We start from the raw sequence: 19,810 nt of genomic DNA, 5'->3' as shown, positions 1-19,810 counted from the left end.
AGTCCCACCTTGATGCAGGTAGACACCAGATGAGCTGAGGAGTTGGTGAATGAGCACTAGTTTCTAGGAGCCATTTTTTCCCTTTGCTCCTTTCAAGCTCTGTCCAGCACTGAAATACAAACAGTCCAGGCCTCAGGATTTACTGGCTATCATGTATTCATGATCTTTTCCAGGGCAACACAGTGATCAGTGGTAAATTTGAAAGTGAATGGAAGAGATCACAACAGAGAAAGATGCTTTTATAGAAGGACAATAAGCTTTAAAATGGAAAGCATAAAGAGGGAGGGAGGTGATCAGCAAAAAGAGTGAAAATTGGGAAGTGACAACCGAGCAATGCCACACTATCACAAAGGAGTCATCCCTCCACCACTTCATCTGTGGACTCCAACTAGCAGATGATGCCTGCAGTGATAGATAACATTTCAAATTATTTCAATTCTGATGAAATATTTTGTAGGAATTGTCCAAAAAAAAACCAAAAAAAAAAAAGAAATTTGGTTAAATTTAGCAGTATAAAAGGGATTTATTTTTCAAGAACCAACACATTTTTCTTTACCATTTAGGATCAAGAAAGCTGACTTGACTGGCAAGCAACATGGCTTTTAGCATGTAATATATGGCATGTTAGAGCACTACTTAAGAAGTAAATTTATTTTTAGTGGTTAATTGCTTTCCTATTTCTTGTTTATGCTACCTATTCCTTGCAGTGGGGCTCAGCATGTGTGAATGGTGTGCTCCTCTAGGAGCCTGTCCACAGGGTACTCAAACAACTGAAAATAAGATGCAGCACACATTTTCCCAGAGCTAAGTTGATAGCTCTAATCAGGCTATTAAAACCTGACAAACAATCACTGAAGGTGCTTAGTTATTCACTGTGCCCCTGAGAAATGCACTAGTAATCTATTAACCAAAGGAATGAAGAATATAATAAAAATGTTAGAGCACATGCAAATTCCTGCTAAAGATATTATATATGTTACTAATTTGGTTCAAGACATTAAGAGACAGCAGTGTATTTTTTTCACTTGCTGGCAGCATAGATCATACACATGCAACCGACAAGCAAACGTACCTAAACCCTCCTTTTGGTATGTGCTCAACTTTCAAAACATCAGTGCTCCTACTGATGTTATCAAGATTTGTATTTCTGGATAAAAGTCTAAGAAACTTAAAATTTTATTCCACATTAATATATTTTCATTGAAGTCTGTTAAAATTTTTTCCATACATTTCAGTTAAAGTATAATTTGGCACTCTAGCTTTACTCTTGTTTATTTTAACTGAAATTTAAGGGTCAGTCCAGTTCTTCCTGGGACTCATTAGTGTCTGTATTTAGCCTACACAACACTGCTCAGTTAACATAATTTAAGGAAAATATTCTGTGCCTATTGCTTTTAAATAAGTCCACTGCTGGGCCCTGTGGGAAGTGAAGTGCAAACCCTTCTTTTATGGAGGTCTCATGAGCTGTGTGACACTAACATAGCCAACTCAGTAAATTTTTTTCCCAGACTTGCCAGTCTGTAGCAACAAACAGCTTTGCTATCCTTTTAAACATTTATATATTTAAGAAAATAATGCAAAAAATTTATATGCCACAATCTGTATAACACCAAACAGATTCAGTAGGTAGTTATATTCCTTGTTAATAGCCAGATTAAGGAACTAAAATATTTATTGTGCTTGGTTTCTCCAGCATCTTTTACTGTAAACATTGGAAGAGATGTTCTTCTTGGCTTATGTAGATTTCTGTCCAAGGAAAATACATGTTTATAAATTATAAATATACAAATCTGCTTAAGGATTTTGTGAGTATGTGTTTATATAGTTGATTATTACTGCTGGGGTAACCAGAATCACTGCATGAAATATTCTGCATAATACTTTTCCCTTCTGCCTGACATTTCTCCTTATTACTTTATTCTTTAATTGTCCCCATGAGGCCAGCTACCCCATCTGCCTGAAGAAATGTGCAAGTATGCAAGGTTTGAACTACACTACTTTATTTTTCTAATTTTATGTGCAGCATGAAGGGCAAGCATCAACAGCAACCTTACTGCCTTTATATGCCAGCAACTAAAAAGAAGAGATTAGGTGTCTATCTGAAAGTATGAGGCCTGACATAATGTCTCCCAACAAATGCTACAAAATCTCTGTACTAGATCCTATCTTTGTCTTGCATTTAGTACATTTAAACAGATGCCAGTTCCTGACCCCTGGAAAAAAAGAATGACAAATAGCTCCTGGGAGAACAAAATTAATTAATATCAACATGTTAAGGAGGCCAGACTAGACAGCAAAGCCATATACAATCAGGTACTTGAATACAACATATCCAGTCAAATCAGACCATGTAAGGCAGAGCCAATAGGGATCACTTCCCCAAAACAATCCAAATACCCAGACAGACAGATGCATAAATGCACACAAAGGAAAAAAAGAATGATGAAGAACAGAGACTGAGACAAGGACAAGGTACGAAGCCTGAGGAACAAGGACACCCTCACCACTACATTTTACCAGATCATCATTGGCTACTGCACACACCTTTACAGAACAAGGAGAGAAAGGTGCTGCTATAGACTTATGGTTTGTGCTATATCTCACACAGGAGGGGTAACAAAACAATACTCCAATGGAAAGCATGGCTGGGAAAGGAAGAAATTATAGGATCTTTTCTTTACTGCAGTTCAAGCTGGAGTCAATCTTAAGAGACAAATTCAAGCCACACTCCTCCAGAAAATGTTGGGCTCATTTAATGGAAAAGTTTCATTTTAGAACAAACATGCCCACCAGCAAGATGGAAACAGTCAGTACTGTCTACCATTGAGAAGCAGAATGGGAAGTCCCATCCTCTTGGAAGGAGAAAGGGGGAGAAAAAAAGAGGAAGCAGAAAGAGTCAAGATGTTCAGAGTGATTACGACTCTGCTGTTTTATCTCCTTATCTTGCTTGTGGGCAATGGGGCAATCCACCCTGAGACACTTTCCCCTTCTGCAGCAGGAAGACTGAGGTTTCAGAGCAGCACAATGAAGATCTGTTCTGATCAAGGGCTTGGTGTGTGTACTTACTCTCCACACCTGGAAATCGAGTAAAGCACCTTGCTGCTACAGGACTGATGGAGAACTAAAACAAGGTAAAAGTAGTGATTTGTAACACCGTTAGATTAATAAGCTGTAAGATATCTAACTGAAAGATCTAACAATTGAATACAGAGAAGCTTGACTAGCTGGTATTTGTAAATTATAGAATCACAGAATTGTAGACATTACATGCTCTTGTGTGCAACCAACAGAGTACAGGTATTTCCTGCTCTTGACTGTGGACTGCAGAAAGACACTAAGCACGCACTTGTTAGTCTGTTTTTTAAATCTTCATATTTCTACTTGTTATTTATATTTATTACTTAGAGAGACAGTACATATTTCACACAATAGTATGATCAGATTCCAGAGTAGAAGTATCTGCAGGACATGATTTGTCTCTACTTTAATCCAAAATCTGTGAACAATGAACAAATTCCATATGCTTTCACAGGGATATGGCACCTATTGAGACTGATTATACTTTTCTCTGACACTATTTTATTCTAAATACATTTTTTTTTCTGAAAGTAATCTGCAGAATCACAGAAATTAACAGAAATTGCTTAAATATGCTATTTGATGTTAAAAAATCTCAAACAAAATCAATGCCATTTTCTTCAGGGAGAATATGATTTTGATGGAGGACATTGTTGGCTGTCACCTTTCTCACTCTAAGTGCACCTTTTCTCTGCCCCTGTGACCTCTTTCCTGCATAGAGAACTGTAGCAAAGTACATGTGTTTTCCATCTGATCTTTTTGTTGCCCAGTAAACATCCATTATGTAGTTCTGTGAGTGCCTTAAGTTAGACTGCTCATTCACATCTCACACAAATTATCACAGGATCATAGAAGGGTTTGGGCTGGAAGAGCTTCATCATCAGTTCTGCACATGGGAACTAACAGCAAATAAATCACCAGTACTCTGCAGCAAGCACCATAGCAAGAACTGTGCACACTGGGGCTCAGTGGAAATACCAACCTTCTGCAACAAGTACTGAGCCCGACAGAATGTCTTAAAAATGTGTGCTCAGAATTGATACTGGTGAACAAGCATTGCCACATGGAGTCCACATGCCCACGAAGCTCACTTGTACCATACTGAGGTGCTGCATGTGTTCCTGCCATCCTTCCCCTAACCCCTTAAGTTATGGACTGGCTCAGATCCCTGCACAGAGCCTTTGCTTAGCTCACTCTGCCCACGCTCCACCTCAGCTATCAGCTGTTTGACATGTGTCAGCTGGCAAACCCTGATGAAAGGTAGCAAAGGGCTGCTCAGGATCTGGGCTCTACTAGTGTCTGCTTCGAGTTATGCATGGCAGGACCACCTCAACTTCCCTGCTCTTCTTTCCCCTTTTATATTCCCAAGTTAGGAATATAAAAGCAAGAACAGATGCTAGCTCTTCTTCAAGAAGCTGTGCTAGAAAGAGAAAACTTGAAATGTTGCACCTGCATGGGAACAACATGGAGGACAGAGACAAGTTTATCAGGGAGATGTTATGCCTCCTGTTAACACACTGAAAATACCCATGTATTTTCCTCCTTTTGAGAGAGAAGCTGCAGCAATCTCCATTAATAAATTATGAGTGAATATAAAAGGACACACACTTGTCCACTGAAAACTTTAAGAATATACCATTTTACAGTCTACCTGGACAATAGGGAAGAAAAAGCAAAATTTCTAGTGCCAAAAAACTGAACTATGCTGAAAGCAAACAGATTTGTCTAATAATGCATGCCTATTGAAGAAGACATAAACAAAGGGAAAACTATTCCAGATTTAAAAAAAAAATTCTACTGGTTTGGAACGCTCAGATATCTGCACATAGACAGTATGCAGCCCGTTCAAATCACTTTTCTCATTATTGGATCAATTTCTATAACTATCTTCCATTTCATTAAATTGAGTGCTCAGTAAATTACAGTTTTACATGTCAGACATATTATATGAACTACCCATTACTGATTGAGAAACTATAAACTTCAACTCTGTCCCTGTTACAGGTTTTAATGCATACCAGGAAGTTCTGTTTAAGTTTTTACTTTCATTTCCTCCAAGTACAATCGATGTGGTCCCTAAATGATTCTTCTCCCCACCCCAGTGCTATCTATGGTTGGGTATATGTGAAACCAGGTCCCTGTTCTGAAAACATTAAGTTGGGTACTGCTGCTATCATTTCATCACACAATTTACATCTTTTAACCTTTACTCTTCTTGAACTGTTTTGTATGCTGATTGTCTACCAGCATCCCGCTGTGACTAATATATATGCATTTATAATCTATTTTTCTGTTGAAACATTTGAACAACAACGCCTGCAAACACATGATGTAGATCTTGAGCTAAGGTTGCTTAGAGCGCTTGCTTAGTACATGAGGGATTTACACACCATGCATGTGTTATGAAAATACATAACAGTCATGGACAAGGACAAACACGTACAGAGACAACACTTAAAGGCTCTAACAGAAATACTTATCAAAAGTGTATGTTCATATTTAATATTAGGAAGAAAAGGAAACACGTTTAGTAGAATTGAGGCATATGCTACCAACTTTATGTCAAAGGACTAAGAAGCAGATCCTTGCTTTGCCTTCAATCTGTTTCATTCACAATGAAATTATTTTAAAAAATAATTAATTAATACAGTGTTACTATTTTGGGAGATGTAAGTGAAAACTGTTTCCTTTCTGCATGGACAGACAAGTATGCTTTTTGGAGAAGGACAGGCTTTTCCCCCTGCTTTTTGGATATTTGTGATTCAGCTCTTAAGGTCACCAGCATATACAGCAGGACCCCAAACATTTCAGCACTAAGTATCTGCTTCAAAACACAAGTCATGAAGAATTTATATGCATGCTAAAACAGATTTTATGCTGTGTGTGCTGAATCTTCTCCTCACATGCTATCTATTAGGACACTTTTGCCTGCCTCATGCATCTTATAAGCCTGGATAGAGGGCTGCAGGAGAGGCATTACCTTCTTGAACATTCTGGTGGAGTCTTCACTTATCTGCATGAATCGCATGATCACATTGTTCAGGTAGATCTCACTCAGCGTTGCATGGTCTTTGCTTTCTCTTCTCACTTGGTTCAGGAGTAAGTACCAGCAATTCACTGGTGACAAGAGGTTCTGGTCTTTCCTGAGGAAGGAGATACACACATGTATAACATACAGAAACGAAAAGGGTATGTTATTAACTGAAACGTCTCACTGACATTTACAGTCATAACTTGTAATATAAAAATATCTGCATCTCAACAATCTATCCATTCTGGGATAACTCAGGTTAGGCAAGCCTCAGATGACTTTTAAGACACACTCGAGTCCCATGAGGCATGGATACTCTGCAAGCCACCTTAAAAGTATAAAATATCTTTCCACAAAGCTTAGAGATGAAGTACATGTAAATGTTCAAAATCAGTAAAGGTCATTCCTGGAAGAATAACAGTAATTAATTTGTGATATCAGAAATAAACAAGCACTGGAAGCACAACTCAAGTTCTTAATGAGCAGAATTGCAGGTGTAGCTGTTTCACTGCATTGAATTTGTATAACCGATGAAGTAGAAGAAAATGTCTCAAGTATCCATATTCTGTGAGCAATGCTCAGAAATTCCCAGCATTCATAAATACACTGCTACTGCTAGTCCTAGATGTGTCAATTACAAGACAAAGAGCAGGACTGGACTTTTTCCAGTGATCCAATTCTGAATTCCCATGACAGACTGTTTGCAATGCAGGCCCACTCCCAGCTTTAATGTGGCAAAAAGTGAAATAAAAGATGACTTCTCATTTCTTTTACACAAGGCAAAATAAAAATACATATAGTTCACAACTATTTCACAGACAAAAAAAACCTTTATATAATTTGTCTTATCATTTTATTGACATTTAAGTATAAAGTTTGCCTTCCAACTAACTGCTCCAGAACCTTGCTGCTCTTTTTTTTTTCCTCTTTTACAGGGATTCTCCTTTAGTTGAAAGGATAAAGCACATGAGGATCAAACAGGCAGAAGTGGTGATGAATTGAGAGAAACTCTTGCAACTCTTGGCAAACTCTTCTAATAATTAGCTCTTCTCATTGTTAGAAATATGGCCTTTAATTCCCATCTAATCATCTACTTTCAGCTCTCACCCTCAAAATCAAAGCAACAAGGAATGATTAACAGAGAAGAGTATTTTCTTTTTCATCAGTGCTTTGCTTTGCTATGAATCAGGAGTTAAGAAAACTTCCTCCATTTGTTTCAGATAGACATCTTAACAGTGTTACTTCACAGCAAGGGGTTTTATCAGCCAGGTCAGACAACAGGAGCACTCCTGAAGGGCCATGCTGATACTACTTGGTCCTCACTGCTTCTGTACATCCCGAAGCCGATTCCACAGACCTTCCTGATTGTTCTGGGGGCAATGGTGGGAACAGCTCAGGGGACCAACAACTAAAGCCACTTTTGCTGTAACCTGTTTCTCAAAGCAGAGAACAGCAAGAGCAAAGCCAAAGGTAGAACTCAAGTCATAACCCCCATGCACAGCTGCCAGTCTGGATTTAACATGTTTAAGAACAAGGAAAGATGTTTGTAAACATAAGGAAAAAAGATTTTGCCACAAGCAGAATAAAAGCCAGGGCTCTCTGTGAAGTGGTGACATATGCACAAGTTGGTTACTTCAGAGAATCATTGAGTCACTAAAACGAATTTTAAGAAATAGATATTAATGCTCTTTGAACTGTTCAAGCTGTATTTGATTAACATTTCCTTTGCCAGATCTATTTGGAAAAGACTTTTGTTCTGAAACAACAGTTTTATCTGTGTATCTCTAGCACAGCACTGAGTGAACAGTGGGAAAATTATTTTTTTAGTTTTACAAACACAAAATACTGTTCTAAATCCCTAAGCATATCAGAGCCAGACACATGCATCCATTAATCAGCTCAAGTCAGGAAAATAACCACATGAGACTATGTCAGCAAGTGATGCAAATGAAGCATTTGAGAAAATGCACTGTATGTTACAAAACTCTGCCATTAAAAGGATACATTAAATTGTAAACAACACATAACGTTCACATCATCTTTACTCCTAGAAATCAGAGAGGTGAAGATGCAGCAAAGTTCACATGCAACAATAAATCAAAATAGTTTTATTTCTTAATGTCACTCTGGGCCAAAATTGTCTTTTTTTGCTGTTGTAATGTTGACTGACCTTCATGCAGATGCGTCAAAATCCTACCAACTCCACTAGAAATGAGCACACAGATTTTCAAGCTTTTGGAGCTCTGCATCTCTTCTAGATACTGTATTTTGGGTAGTTTAAAATCCATATGGTAGGTTAGGGATAGTTTTTACTGAAACTACTTGTCAGAAGCTGCCATGAGTAACTGCATAGAGCCACATCAACACTGGTATTTAGGCACGCATCCACCTTCAGCTGCAATGAGAACTGCTGTGCTGCTAAGCAGGGCTGGAAATTTTAAACAGGCCTTTGAACCAGCAACAGGTACAACATGGGGGTGATATGGGCAAGCAGGTTTCTCTTACTTGTACTGCTGATGATCCTTTGTACTCCTGGTTTTTGCCATGAACCTCTCAGCCAGTTTTTCCAGGTTTCGGGAGTACTCCATCTCTATTTCCGACTTCTTGCGGAAGAAATCCTGCAGATCCTGAAGAAGCTGCACTCTCATCTCAGTCTGCTGCTCCAGGCATTTCTGCTGCTCAACGAGTTGAGCTCGGATCTCTAATGAAACAAACAAAAATCCACTCAGGTCAGTGAAAGCAAATTAACTGAGTGTTACCAACCAAAATTACAAACACTCCAGTGTACTTCATCCTCACAGCTACACCAGCTGGAGCAGGATTTGAGGTCCTGTGCTGACAACAGTGTCAGCTCTCACTTCTGCCACCACATGCTTCATCCCTCCACGTGCTGTCTGTCTTACAAATAGCTGGGGCTCAGGTGAGTCTCCACCTTCCTCTCCCATCCCTCCTCTGGCCACTGGCACTAGCACAACATTCCACTTGGAGCGATCTCCTTGCACAAGGTGGTGGTGCTGCCCTGAAGAATGGCTGGATAAGCAAGCAGCCTTTGGGCCAGGATCAGCCTGCTGACTGTCAGGTGTTCTGTCTTCATGTACCCCATGGAAACAACCTTGTGATAAACCCTGGAGGCACTATCCATTGTAATTGTGCACAGGTGAGTTTCCGTGTCTGCCCTGTCTCTGCCAGGGAAGGAACCAGTGTACTATACATGCATTCAACAATGTTTTACAGCAAATATAGAGCAAAACATGTACCTATACTTAGAGACAACTATTTGAAAATTTGCACCTCTGCACAAGGTTCCAGAGACTATAGTATACTTTTTAGTATTAAAAAAAAAAATTTTAGAAGAATCTCAGTTTAGAAGAGAACAGATGCTCACAGTTTTCTTCTAGAGCAATAAAGAAAAGCCTCCAGATAACCTACCACTTTTTGCCATATGCAAAATTACTATGTAATAGGGTTTTTATTTTAGAGATTTCTGGGTTTTTTGATTTTCTTTTATTTTGGTTGGTGATTTTTTAGCTGACCAGTTAAATACATTCTGAGAACATTTAGTCTAAAAAGATCCCTCTGGTTATTTAGAGTTCATTACACATTTGTCAGCTGCCCAGGCACAGTGTACTCCAATACTGTGGAGTAGAAGGAGTAGTATAAACACTTCCTGACAATAATATATGTGTATATTTTTTACACAGTTTAATGCTATAATAAGGATTTATCAACAGCAAAACACCCAGAAGTGATGTTCATGTAAATGCAAAATTGTTGTGAAATTTTACTTGATTCTTAATGACATAACCATGCTGTGGGCAACAAGATCCTGGAAATCTTCAAAGCCCACAGCATAGTTTCAAATAGAAGAGCATTCTAAAAGTCATCCTAACATCACATGGAACTGCAAACCACGAAGCACTAATAACACCAGAAAATATTATCTGATGCAACTAGGATCTAATGCATCCTTACTGATCTTAGAGCAGGTATGAAGGCAGAGATCCACTCTGCTGGGATTCAAATGTGTATACTGAAATAAGGTAGTACGAGCACAGAACACTGTTAACCAATATATTTGCTGGAGGAGGAAGACACTGCGTATTTTCTTCCAGATCTCCTGTGAGCTACCAGCTGCTGTGTTAATCATTAATGAGACCATCCATTTTTATAGTCTGGGAGGTGAACCAAAAAATTCACGGTTTGGTTTTCACTTCATTTCAAATCAGTTTGTTGGAAAAGAAACCGTGCCTCCAGCAAGGATGAGCCACTGTAATACAACACTGTATCAATGACATTCATGTACACAGAGGAGAAAATCACATCAGAGCTGGAAGGTTAACAACAGAAACAGATGCTCAAGACCACTTTTTTAGGTGTCTACTACTGTTAATATTGCAGTCAGTGAAAAATCCTGTGTATGGGGTACTGGCTCTACAGATCCACTGGTCAGAAGCAGCAATTTTGTTTATAAGCTGGAGTTTTCACTAAATCCAGATCCACATACATGGTCACTTTACTTCAGCCATCTCCCTTTCTCACTCAAGATTTTCTAACAGCTACTTTGAAAGCAGCATTTTGTACAGAGCAACTATGTTCTGATTATTTTGTAGGTCAGTGTACCTTGCTGCTATAATTCTTCTTTTTTAGGCAGGCTTTTACCATAGCAACAAGAATGAGAAAGATTTTAGAAACAGGAATATATGAATAGAAATACAAGAAACAATGAACAAGGGACAACTGACAAAATATGAGAAACTGCCTTAGCTTTTTAATGCTGTCTGGATTTCCAGTGGACAACAGTGGCTTCCTTCAAACTTGTATTTTAGGAAACAAAATTGAAGCATGATCTATGAAAGCTGATGGAGATGTATGAGCTCTGAGTAAGGCTGGTAAAATTAGGGGCTCAGGGGGCTGCAGCTTCATGAAGGGAAGATTTCTAATTTCTGTTTATTTGAATCTCAGCAAAAAGAAAGAACATGTTGATTCCAAAAGGCTAAGCCTGCGGCCTCCTGCTGGAGGAGAAAAAGGGGAGATGTACATCTCATTGATGCTAGCTGACCACAGTCAGTCCAGAAGTGACTTCAACAGCAGTTCTCCTTCCAGTCTTTCATGTCATTCTGCTCCTCCATTTTTTATCTTTTCTTTTACTAATAACATGTGTAATGCCACACTGGCAGGCTGAGGATATGGCAATGAATAAGAAATCAGATGAGAAAATGTTGTGACTTCCATTTTCTGATGAGAGCGGTGGATTAAAAAAAAAAAAAAAAGCAAGCAACCAACCAGCCAAACAACAATAAACCCCCAGAACAAGTACTGGAAAAACAGGCAGGCAGCCTGAGTGGCTGTGTGTGACAAAATCACAACTGTCCAGGTACTATTAACTATAATAGACTACCCATTACCTATTGCTACAGAAAAATTCACCCAGGCAATGCTATTTTCTTTAATCAGTTTACATGTGTGATTTCCCTAAGGCTATAAAGAGTGGCATGGAAAATTGCTGCATTGTATTCAAAGAAATAAAATCAGTATAGTCCAAACTCCATAGATACAAAGACAGGTGTAGCAAGTAAAAGAAGGGTGCCTGTCTTTACTCTTATTTTGCTGGTACGTTGAAATTAAAAGTTGAATTGGTACCAGTTGTAATGGGCAATGACATTGTCCTATTCTGCTCTGCTGAGCAGCTGATGTCAAATTACCAGGCTATTTTGTGCCAGGAAAAGACCCATTTAAACCCTGGATGAGTTAACACCTTCTCCTTCTTTCTCTTGGCAGCTTTGAGTCAATGCTCACTGGCTTTCTGGCCAGGGGCAGACTCAAAAGGAATCCCATCCATTTATACTGCAGTTTGCACAGACTGAGATCACAGCAACTGGGGAAAAAATTAAATCTACCTACACTTTGTCCAAGATTTGCACAATGAAAGTGAGGAAACAGTTAATGTGATGGCTATTAAATCAATAAACTGAATAAAGTTTTATTTCTAAAGATTTTTGTGCTAAAATTTATTTTGGTTATGCCCTCACAGACACCATCCACTACAATTACAGCATTAAGTATAAAATTACATTTTGTTTATGCCAATTTTTGTTTATGCCAATTTTGAAAATATAACTCTAATGTTTCAACAAATCTTTATTTCCTTGACAAGTGGTTAGATCTGTGCATCATGAAAAGTAAAAAGAGATAAGATATATAGTTGCTTTGAAAGTTAAGTCAGAGCACATGAAGCCGAACTACTGATATCACCCAAATCATAATCAGAAACAACTCATCAAGGTTACCTCTTTGCACACAGTACAGTATTACAAATAGTGACTTACACAGCACTGCTGTAATACCCTGCACTACCCTGAAGAACACGTATGGAAGCAGTGACAGGCCAGTGCCCCCTGGAAGGAACCTGTGAAGTTACACAACGTGACACAATCATAATGCTGGCTACACACCAGCACGGAACTAAGCCCTTCACTTCCACACACAAAAGCACCAGACTCCATCAAACATCCCCAAAAAGTCAAAGGAAACCCCCTCCTGACCTTATAGGTCACAACTTGTAAACACATGGTATTAACCAAAATAACCCATGGACAGACCAACACTGCTGCCCTGCTACAGAACTCCTCACTGCAATGCTCACCTCCATCCCTGCCCTGAGGTACTGCAGTGCTCCAGCCATGCTGCACCAGGCTGTGCCCAGCCTTTCAGACCTTGGAGACCTTTCAGACCACCACAAACTCTCTCACCAACTCCTGAGCAAAGCAACTCTAAAGAATGCTTCATGGTGCTACCAACATTTCTGCCTCAAGAGGCTTCCTGCCTGAGCCACTCCAAGAGCTGATGCAGCCTGCCACTCTTAGCTCCCATTTAACTTTTGTGCTTGCAGGGCAGCCCTGACATGGACTTTGGTGTTTGCTGAAAGCTCTGGAAAATGCCAAAGAGCAGGAAATGTCTCCCCAGTCACCCCGCTTGGCTGCACTGCAAGCCTCCCACCTGCTGCCTCACCCTGCCTGGCAAGGAGCTATATTTAAGTCATGATTACAATTCACAAACTATGCAGACATATTAATCCAGTGGTATTACTGGATAATCATACCAACAGTCTTGGGGCCTCACCCTTCAAAAGATCACAAAAGCAAGTAACTCAACAGAACTCAGAGTACAGAGGCTCTCACAAGACTTAGTTATGTTTGCAGGTTTTATCTGGGTAACCAGACAAAGCTGCATCACTTCTCATTTTTCTCCAAATGTGTCCTTCACACACACACAAAAAAAAATTGCTTTTAAATGTCTCAAAAATGTCTCATCAAATACACTAAAACCTATACATGGTATCTTAAGACTTTGCATTTCTAAACCATTACACTTAGTCTTTTTTTTACCCCAGTGAGCTATCAACACACATATCCTTCACTGTCATGCCAATGATATCCAGATCATATTTCACAGGCAAAGATTCAGACCTTAAATTCAGCCTAGATATCATCTGGCGACCAACATGCATTTGTAATTAAGCAGCTATTGCAGCATTAATCATCTTGCAGTTCCTCCTTGAAGACACTTGAATCTTATATCCTCTCATTGTGCCCTAGTTATTTAGCATGAAGAATTGCTGATGTCTACCCCTGCTGCTAGAAGCTGGGGTGCTGCATGAGAGGACTAATCATTTCAGTTTCATTCGAGCCTCTGCCTTTGTAAGGACTTGGTTTTGGCTTCTTTGTCAAGATGAGTGGAGCTTTGGTCCAGTTGCGTGCAGCTGGCCAACATCTGCAGTTTAGGTTTTGCTTGAGCAAAGTGCTTATCTCCAGCCCACTGAGGATGCTGCCAGCAGAGAAATCACAGCAGGAATCACTGAGAGGGGCCTGGAGGTGTCCCTGTGCACATCTAGTACTCCTTAATGCCATGTCCCATCAGTGCTCCCACAGTTCCCAGGGACATTACTGTTCCTCTCAACAGACAAGAAAATAAAGATGGTGAGAGGCATCACATCCATGGTGGGTGCCCAGACCCAGCTGCCAATACTTGTCTCTGAGGTACACAGCCTAAAGATGCTAGTGCTGTAAAGTTTTTATTTCTCAGAGACTTGGCTGGAAAGCTATTTGAGTATTTCTATGACAAATGGCGAGGGAAGCTCTGCGGTCAGCAGGGAGTCTGGCTCACACTCTCTCCCAAGTCCTTGTTGCCATTTTCTTTGACCACAAGCAGGAAAATCCACTTCAAAAGCCAGGAAATTCCACCAGACTGACAGCTAATGAGAGATGCTGGGGTAAAGATCTCGGAGGCTGATGCAGAAATGCCTTTAAATAGATCATGAGCCTGTACCACAACATTAACCTTCTATGACAGATTAGAGGAGATCACTTCCCTGTGTTCAGCATGTAAGAAGTGTGGCTGCAGAGACAGTGATGCCCTTGAGCTTCCATAGGCAGGGTTTGTGTGGACTTTGTTCTACCCGGACCCCATCAATTTCACTTAGCACACTGAGCATACAGCTTTATACATGTTGCCACTTGAAGTGGGACCTCTGCCGTGCACATCCCAGCATTGAACTTAATGTTTGACTTTGTGCTATTTTCCAGAGAATTCGTTTCAGAATTTTTGTTTGTGTGGGGATTTTGGGGGATGTGCTTGAGGTTGCCTGTGATAGATCATATCTTCAGGCTGTAGTGTAGAACTGGATGGGGACAGAGAATCACTACTGCTATCTGAAGGGCTGTACAAAGAATGAGCAATCTGATGCCCCCGTTGACATCTGTCAACCTCTTTAAAAACCGTAAACTACATTCATTCAAGCACTTTGGCATCCTTAAAGATAAAAACCAATCCTCATGCAGCCATTAGGAGGAAAGCTGGTGTAGAAGCCATTTGCAGGATGCAGACAAATTTTTATGGGTCACTTCACTTGTCCTGCTCAAACAAAGGGAGCAGAGAAACAATGAATCCTCTCCTCAAAGCTGCAAATTTCATTTCTATACATTCAAGCAAACACACTTCTGTCTACTGCAGTCACAGACGGGGCAACTACATGTGCTAATGCAGAATCCTGTAACTGGGGGATCCCAGTGGACAGGATTCAAAAAGGGCAGCTGTATTATGGCACCTTCCAGGTCCTTTTGAAATGAGAAGACATGTCTGGAAGAGCCAACAAAATCTCTAGATGTAGAAGAAGAAGGTTTTCTTCTTGTTGTTCTTGGACTAGCGCCCTCCTGCTATTCACAGCCACAGCTGCTGGTCACTTGGCTGCCTACCGTCCCAGTCTAAATGGAGGGCAGTGTGCCAGCTCATGACTTGGCAGGACACTTGTGCCACAATGCTGCTGCCAAGTGACCATGAATTTAAGCAGGCAGTCTGCCTGCACCACGTTTTGAGTGCCACTGCTTTTGTGGCAACTGCTCCTCTGCACGCATAACTAAGTGCTGGCACTATGTCCTACCAAACCTTGAGCCTGGCATACTCTGTCCTTGTAGTCACAGGATCTGGGACTGAGGACAAAAAATTCTGTCCCTCGGCAGAGAAGGAACTTTATTTTGCTCAATAGTAAAAGCTCAGCTCATCTCAAAACACTGCCAACCAGAAGAGTAGAGAGCAAAGGGCAAGATGCCTCCTCTGCGTCAACAGACTGATTCAAGGTCTTTCACCAGAGTGACCAGCCCTGAGAGAGCAGATACCCTCCCAAAATCCAGCTGCCCTACCTCTAGATGAGCAAATCAGCTCTGCAAAGAAAGACAGAGACAGTGAGAGAGAGAGGAAAAAAGAGTCCATGCAACTGTCTGCCAAGTACACAGGTGATCATAAAGTAGGTGTCTGAAAACCCATTTAGAGCATCTAAACTGCCAAGATCTATAGGAAAACTACTTCTGAAGCTTCTTAAGAGCTTCAATCATCCATTTTTTGTGCTTGTTAAAGATACCATGAGCCTTTTCTTGCAGTCTTAAATTCTGGGCACATGAGAAAATGCAAAAGAAATCAGTATGCCCCAATCTTTCTTATCTTCTCACCAATGACGTATCTGCCTACAGAACAGAAAGATGATTCATAGGTCTTCTCGGAAACACTCTTTGCACAATGTCTGGGAGGCCTTATTGGCATTAGCACTCCATGAGACAAAAAATCCACACAAACCAGGGGGTCCAGTAGGAAAGAAAACCCAGCTTGTCACAATCCAAGCAGTACTGAAAACCTAATACTCTTCGTTAGCTTCCTTACTTGTAAACTGGGTGAAATCAGGTTGAATTCCTGCCTCAGCTGCTACAAGGCTGAGGATGGAGCTGCCTCTGGAAAGTGCAGCAGTATCTACTCTGTAACAGACGCTGCATCACTTGTCCACCAACACTACCCTGAATAACTCCAGTCTTAGTATTAGCACATATCCTTTACATCCAGAGAACCATAAACCTCCTGACCATAGAGATTTGAGTACAGATTGCATCCAGACCAGCACCATTTCATTTTGTTAAGTTCTACTTATTTGTCACAATAAAATCCTTCCTTCTTAATATCTTGGATGGAGAGCTGACAAGTGAAAACATCTGAAGGCTTTTTCTAGAAATGAAATGTTGAGAGAGGTGCCTTTTCTTGACAAAAAAATTAATTAATCTGAACCTCTGGCAGGTGGCATAGCTCTTCAGATGAGAGTTATACTGGTAGAAGTGCAGGCCAGGAACTCCTGAGCAGCAGGATAAGAAAGCATGAAATCTACACATCAATCAGACACAGCATCTCCTGTACACTGGTAACTATCACTGTGATAAGACTCAGAAATTAATAACTAGAGAAAATTCCCTCCCTATATCCTGTGAAAATGACTCTCCATGCACAGCACATCTTTAGGAGGTCAATAAAACATTTTTAGGATGACACACACCCTGCTGCATATCATAAATAAGAGTATGTATTTGACCCAGCCATGACTTTCAGTGACAGCTCTTTAAGTCCCAAGGTGCAGTAACAGTGCAGTTAAGCACAAAAAGGAAACAGTAATCTGTGCTGTGTGCCAGCATTTTACCCACATCACTTTTCAGTCCAACCAGTCTAACATGCAGTAAAATACTTTCACTATTGCTCATTTAGCTTTGATACATTTAACTCCAACCCCCAGCTTAATACACTGAGCACCTTTGTGTTTTTCTTCTAAAATAAATATGTACTTTTTTTTTTCTGCAACAGATCCATGATGCTCCTCTTTAGTGAGACAAACAGCTATGCCACTGAGATGCCTCCAACACTGGTTTTAAAACTTGATGTATATATCCCATGCTAACTACCCACTGAGTACATCCCTGTAGTTACTTAAGGCCCTGTGTGCCCCAGCCAACCAAGTGGGGAAAGAAACTGTCTTGGGCAACCTGCCAGAGCTGCAGAAGCTGCCTTGGATGCTGGCACACTTGTGGGCAGAGCATCAGCCCCTGCCCGTGAGCACGGTGCTCTGGAGCAGCGCAGAGCAGGGACAGCCCTGCACTGCTGAGGCAGCACTGGGGCATCAGAGCCCTCCCTCACCCACCCAGTGCTGAGTGAAGGATGGCATCCACCACCCAGCCAAACTCTGAATGCAATTCCATACCGTGCTTCAGGCTTCTTGCACAGACTTAACTGTAAAAGTGCAAGTCTGGCTCAGGAGAATGTCTGTCAGACCAGATGGACCTTCATCTGCATAATTTTTTAGTACGACTTGGCCTAAGTCTGCAAAACCAAAGCCCCAGTGAGGGATTACTGGTGCTCTGAGCATGACTATGATGCTATCCAAAAATAAATTTCAGCATCTTGTCTCATTTTCACATAGCAAATAATACTGAATTTGACTCAGTAGAGGACTTAAGAAACAGGACATCATGTTTTGGGGGGAAAAAAAAGTTCTGTATGACAAACTCTGAACAGAAAATTCATATTTTTACTAATTAAACAAAAGAATAACCCCAATCATGATGGAATTACTTATTCTATCTGTGGGAGTACTAATAAATGTAAAATAGATAATCAGATAATCACCGTGCTGGTTGATTATAACTATTATACAAGTAGAAGTAACAGACAGGTATTTTTATATGTTACCTAACAAGATTAGATAAATTCTGCCACTCTTCAAATACATTTGTCTATGTACTGCTCTGATTTGGCAGAAGGTGTAATGCCTGAAGTGAGAAGATAAAATGCCTACCTCAAAGGATGGTTTTGAACCCAATTACTTAAAGCCTCAAATTCCACTAACAGCAGCTGGGAAAAAACAAATCCTTCAGTGTCACAGAGCAGACTCTTTCTGCTACAGGGGAGTATAAATTGGATTGTGGACCACATTTAATTAAATTTATCTTCAGTTGTTACAGTAGCAGGAGAAGAAAGCCCCCCATCACCACCAGAGGTTCCGGCTAATGGGAATAGAAAAAAATATCCCATGAGACTGTAGGTAACTGCTGCTTACTCACTCAACAGTAAAATGAAGAATAGTATCTGCTAGTAAATGAACTCTGGGCTAAAATAATTTGCATATTTCCAGGTCCCCTAGAAACAGTCTTCAATCTGTGAGAAGTTTAAAAAAAAAGAAAAATATCACTCCGATTTTTTTAATGAGTGGAAATATCAGAACGAACAAAACTTGAAGCTGATGATTTGTAGAACCCAGTATCTGCATTAATTCACTGTTTTGTGTATTCTGTAAATGTTTCTCTCCAACAGATATATGACTGACTAGGGTTTCCAGCAGAGCTTTGATGACTGCTGAATGGAAGTAAAGACACCAAAAACAGCTGTAGGAATGTGCCACTTAGGGCACCTTCACTGAATGGCCAAGGGATTAATGCTTCAAGTGCTTAATTCAGAATTCCTTTCTAAAAAAGGCTATAAAATCCCTATTATTACCTAAGTTTTTAGCCTATCTCCATTTGGAAATAGACATTCTGTTAGCAAAAGCTGCACTGGAGTGAGTAAAGGAGAAAGCTGCAATGGGCAGGGCAGTAGCTGTAGCTCCTAGGCCTTTTCCCTGGCTAAACTGAAATTGAATCTTGATGTTTTGTAAGCATTAAGTTCCAGCTCTGAGAAGCACATCAGCAGTTATAGCACCTGGATGGCAAAGTGGTCACCTGTGAAAATAGCTATTCTTTATTCTGGGAAAAAACACTGTTTGGTAACTCACAGAAGGCCATGCACAACTTAGTAAAGAAATGAAAGATGTGACATCTGCAATGAAAAAATCTCCATCCTGTAAGAGGATCATCATCCAACCATTAGCAAAATACTAGGGGAATTTTTTTGAAATAATAAATGCAATAAACACGGATATCAACTGGGGAAAAAAGCAAGGGTGGTTGGAAGGACAAACCAGACATGCCAGCAAAGCCATATGAATCTCACAGGCTTCTGACAATTTGAAACAGGAGGCTTTCTCCTGGGTTACATTTCCTTAATCAAGAATACTCTGAATACTCCAGATACTGGTTCTACAACAGTGCTATAATTCCAAATGTTAACTTTAGGTCCACTCATTTTTTTTTTTTTTTTAACCAAAGGTGAGTTTCAGTCACTCAGGAGCACTGGGAAAAGAACTGAAACAGAAGGATAAAGTAAAGACCAAAAAGTCAAAGTGTGGCAGTGCACATCTACTAGGCCAGATGAACCCAGGACTGCAATGGCCAAACTGCTGACAAGAATCTGTCCCCTTTGCCTGAAAGTGGCTGCTGTGACCAAAGAGCTGGAGAACATCTCCTG

The 19,810-nt window shown here is 40.3% G+C and overlaps 1 protein-coding gene across 3 annotated transcripts in view; it reads right to left on the bottom strand.

Annotated features, from left to right (window-relative positions):
• Nucleotides 1–19,810, bottom strand: part of SRGAP1 (SLIT-ROBO Rho GTPase activating protein 1) — a 139,593-nt gene that overhangs the window by 62,668 nt on the left and 57,115 nt on the right. For 2 of the 3 annotated variants that reach the window (XM_064701856.1, XM_064701857.1), the window contains exons 2-3: nt 8,615–8,810; nt 6,059–6,221 (exon numbers count right to left, since the gene is read on the bottom strand). In XM_064701856.1, the coding sequence (XP_064557926.1) occupies nt 6,059–6,221; nt 8,615–8,810 (359 nt within the window). Of the gene's footprint in view, nt 1–5,282; nt 5,294–6,058; nt 6,222–8,614; nt 8,811–19,810 lie in introns of those variants that run through there. The other variant, XM_064701858.1, reaches the window with a different exon arrangement.

The sequence above is a fragment of the Zonotrichia leucophrys genome, chromosome 1A (genome assembly GCF_028769735.1).
Source record: "Zonotrichia leucophrys gambelii isolate GWCS_2022_RI chromosome 1A, RI_Zleu_2.0, whole genome shotgun sequence".
Taxonomy (NCBI): domain Eukaryota; kingdom Metazoa; phylum Chordata; class Aves; order Passeriformes; family Passerellidae; genus Zonotrichia; species Zonotrichia leucophrys.
This window is presented reverse-complemented; position numbering and strand designations above follow the sequence as displayed.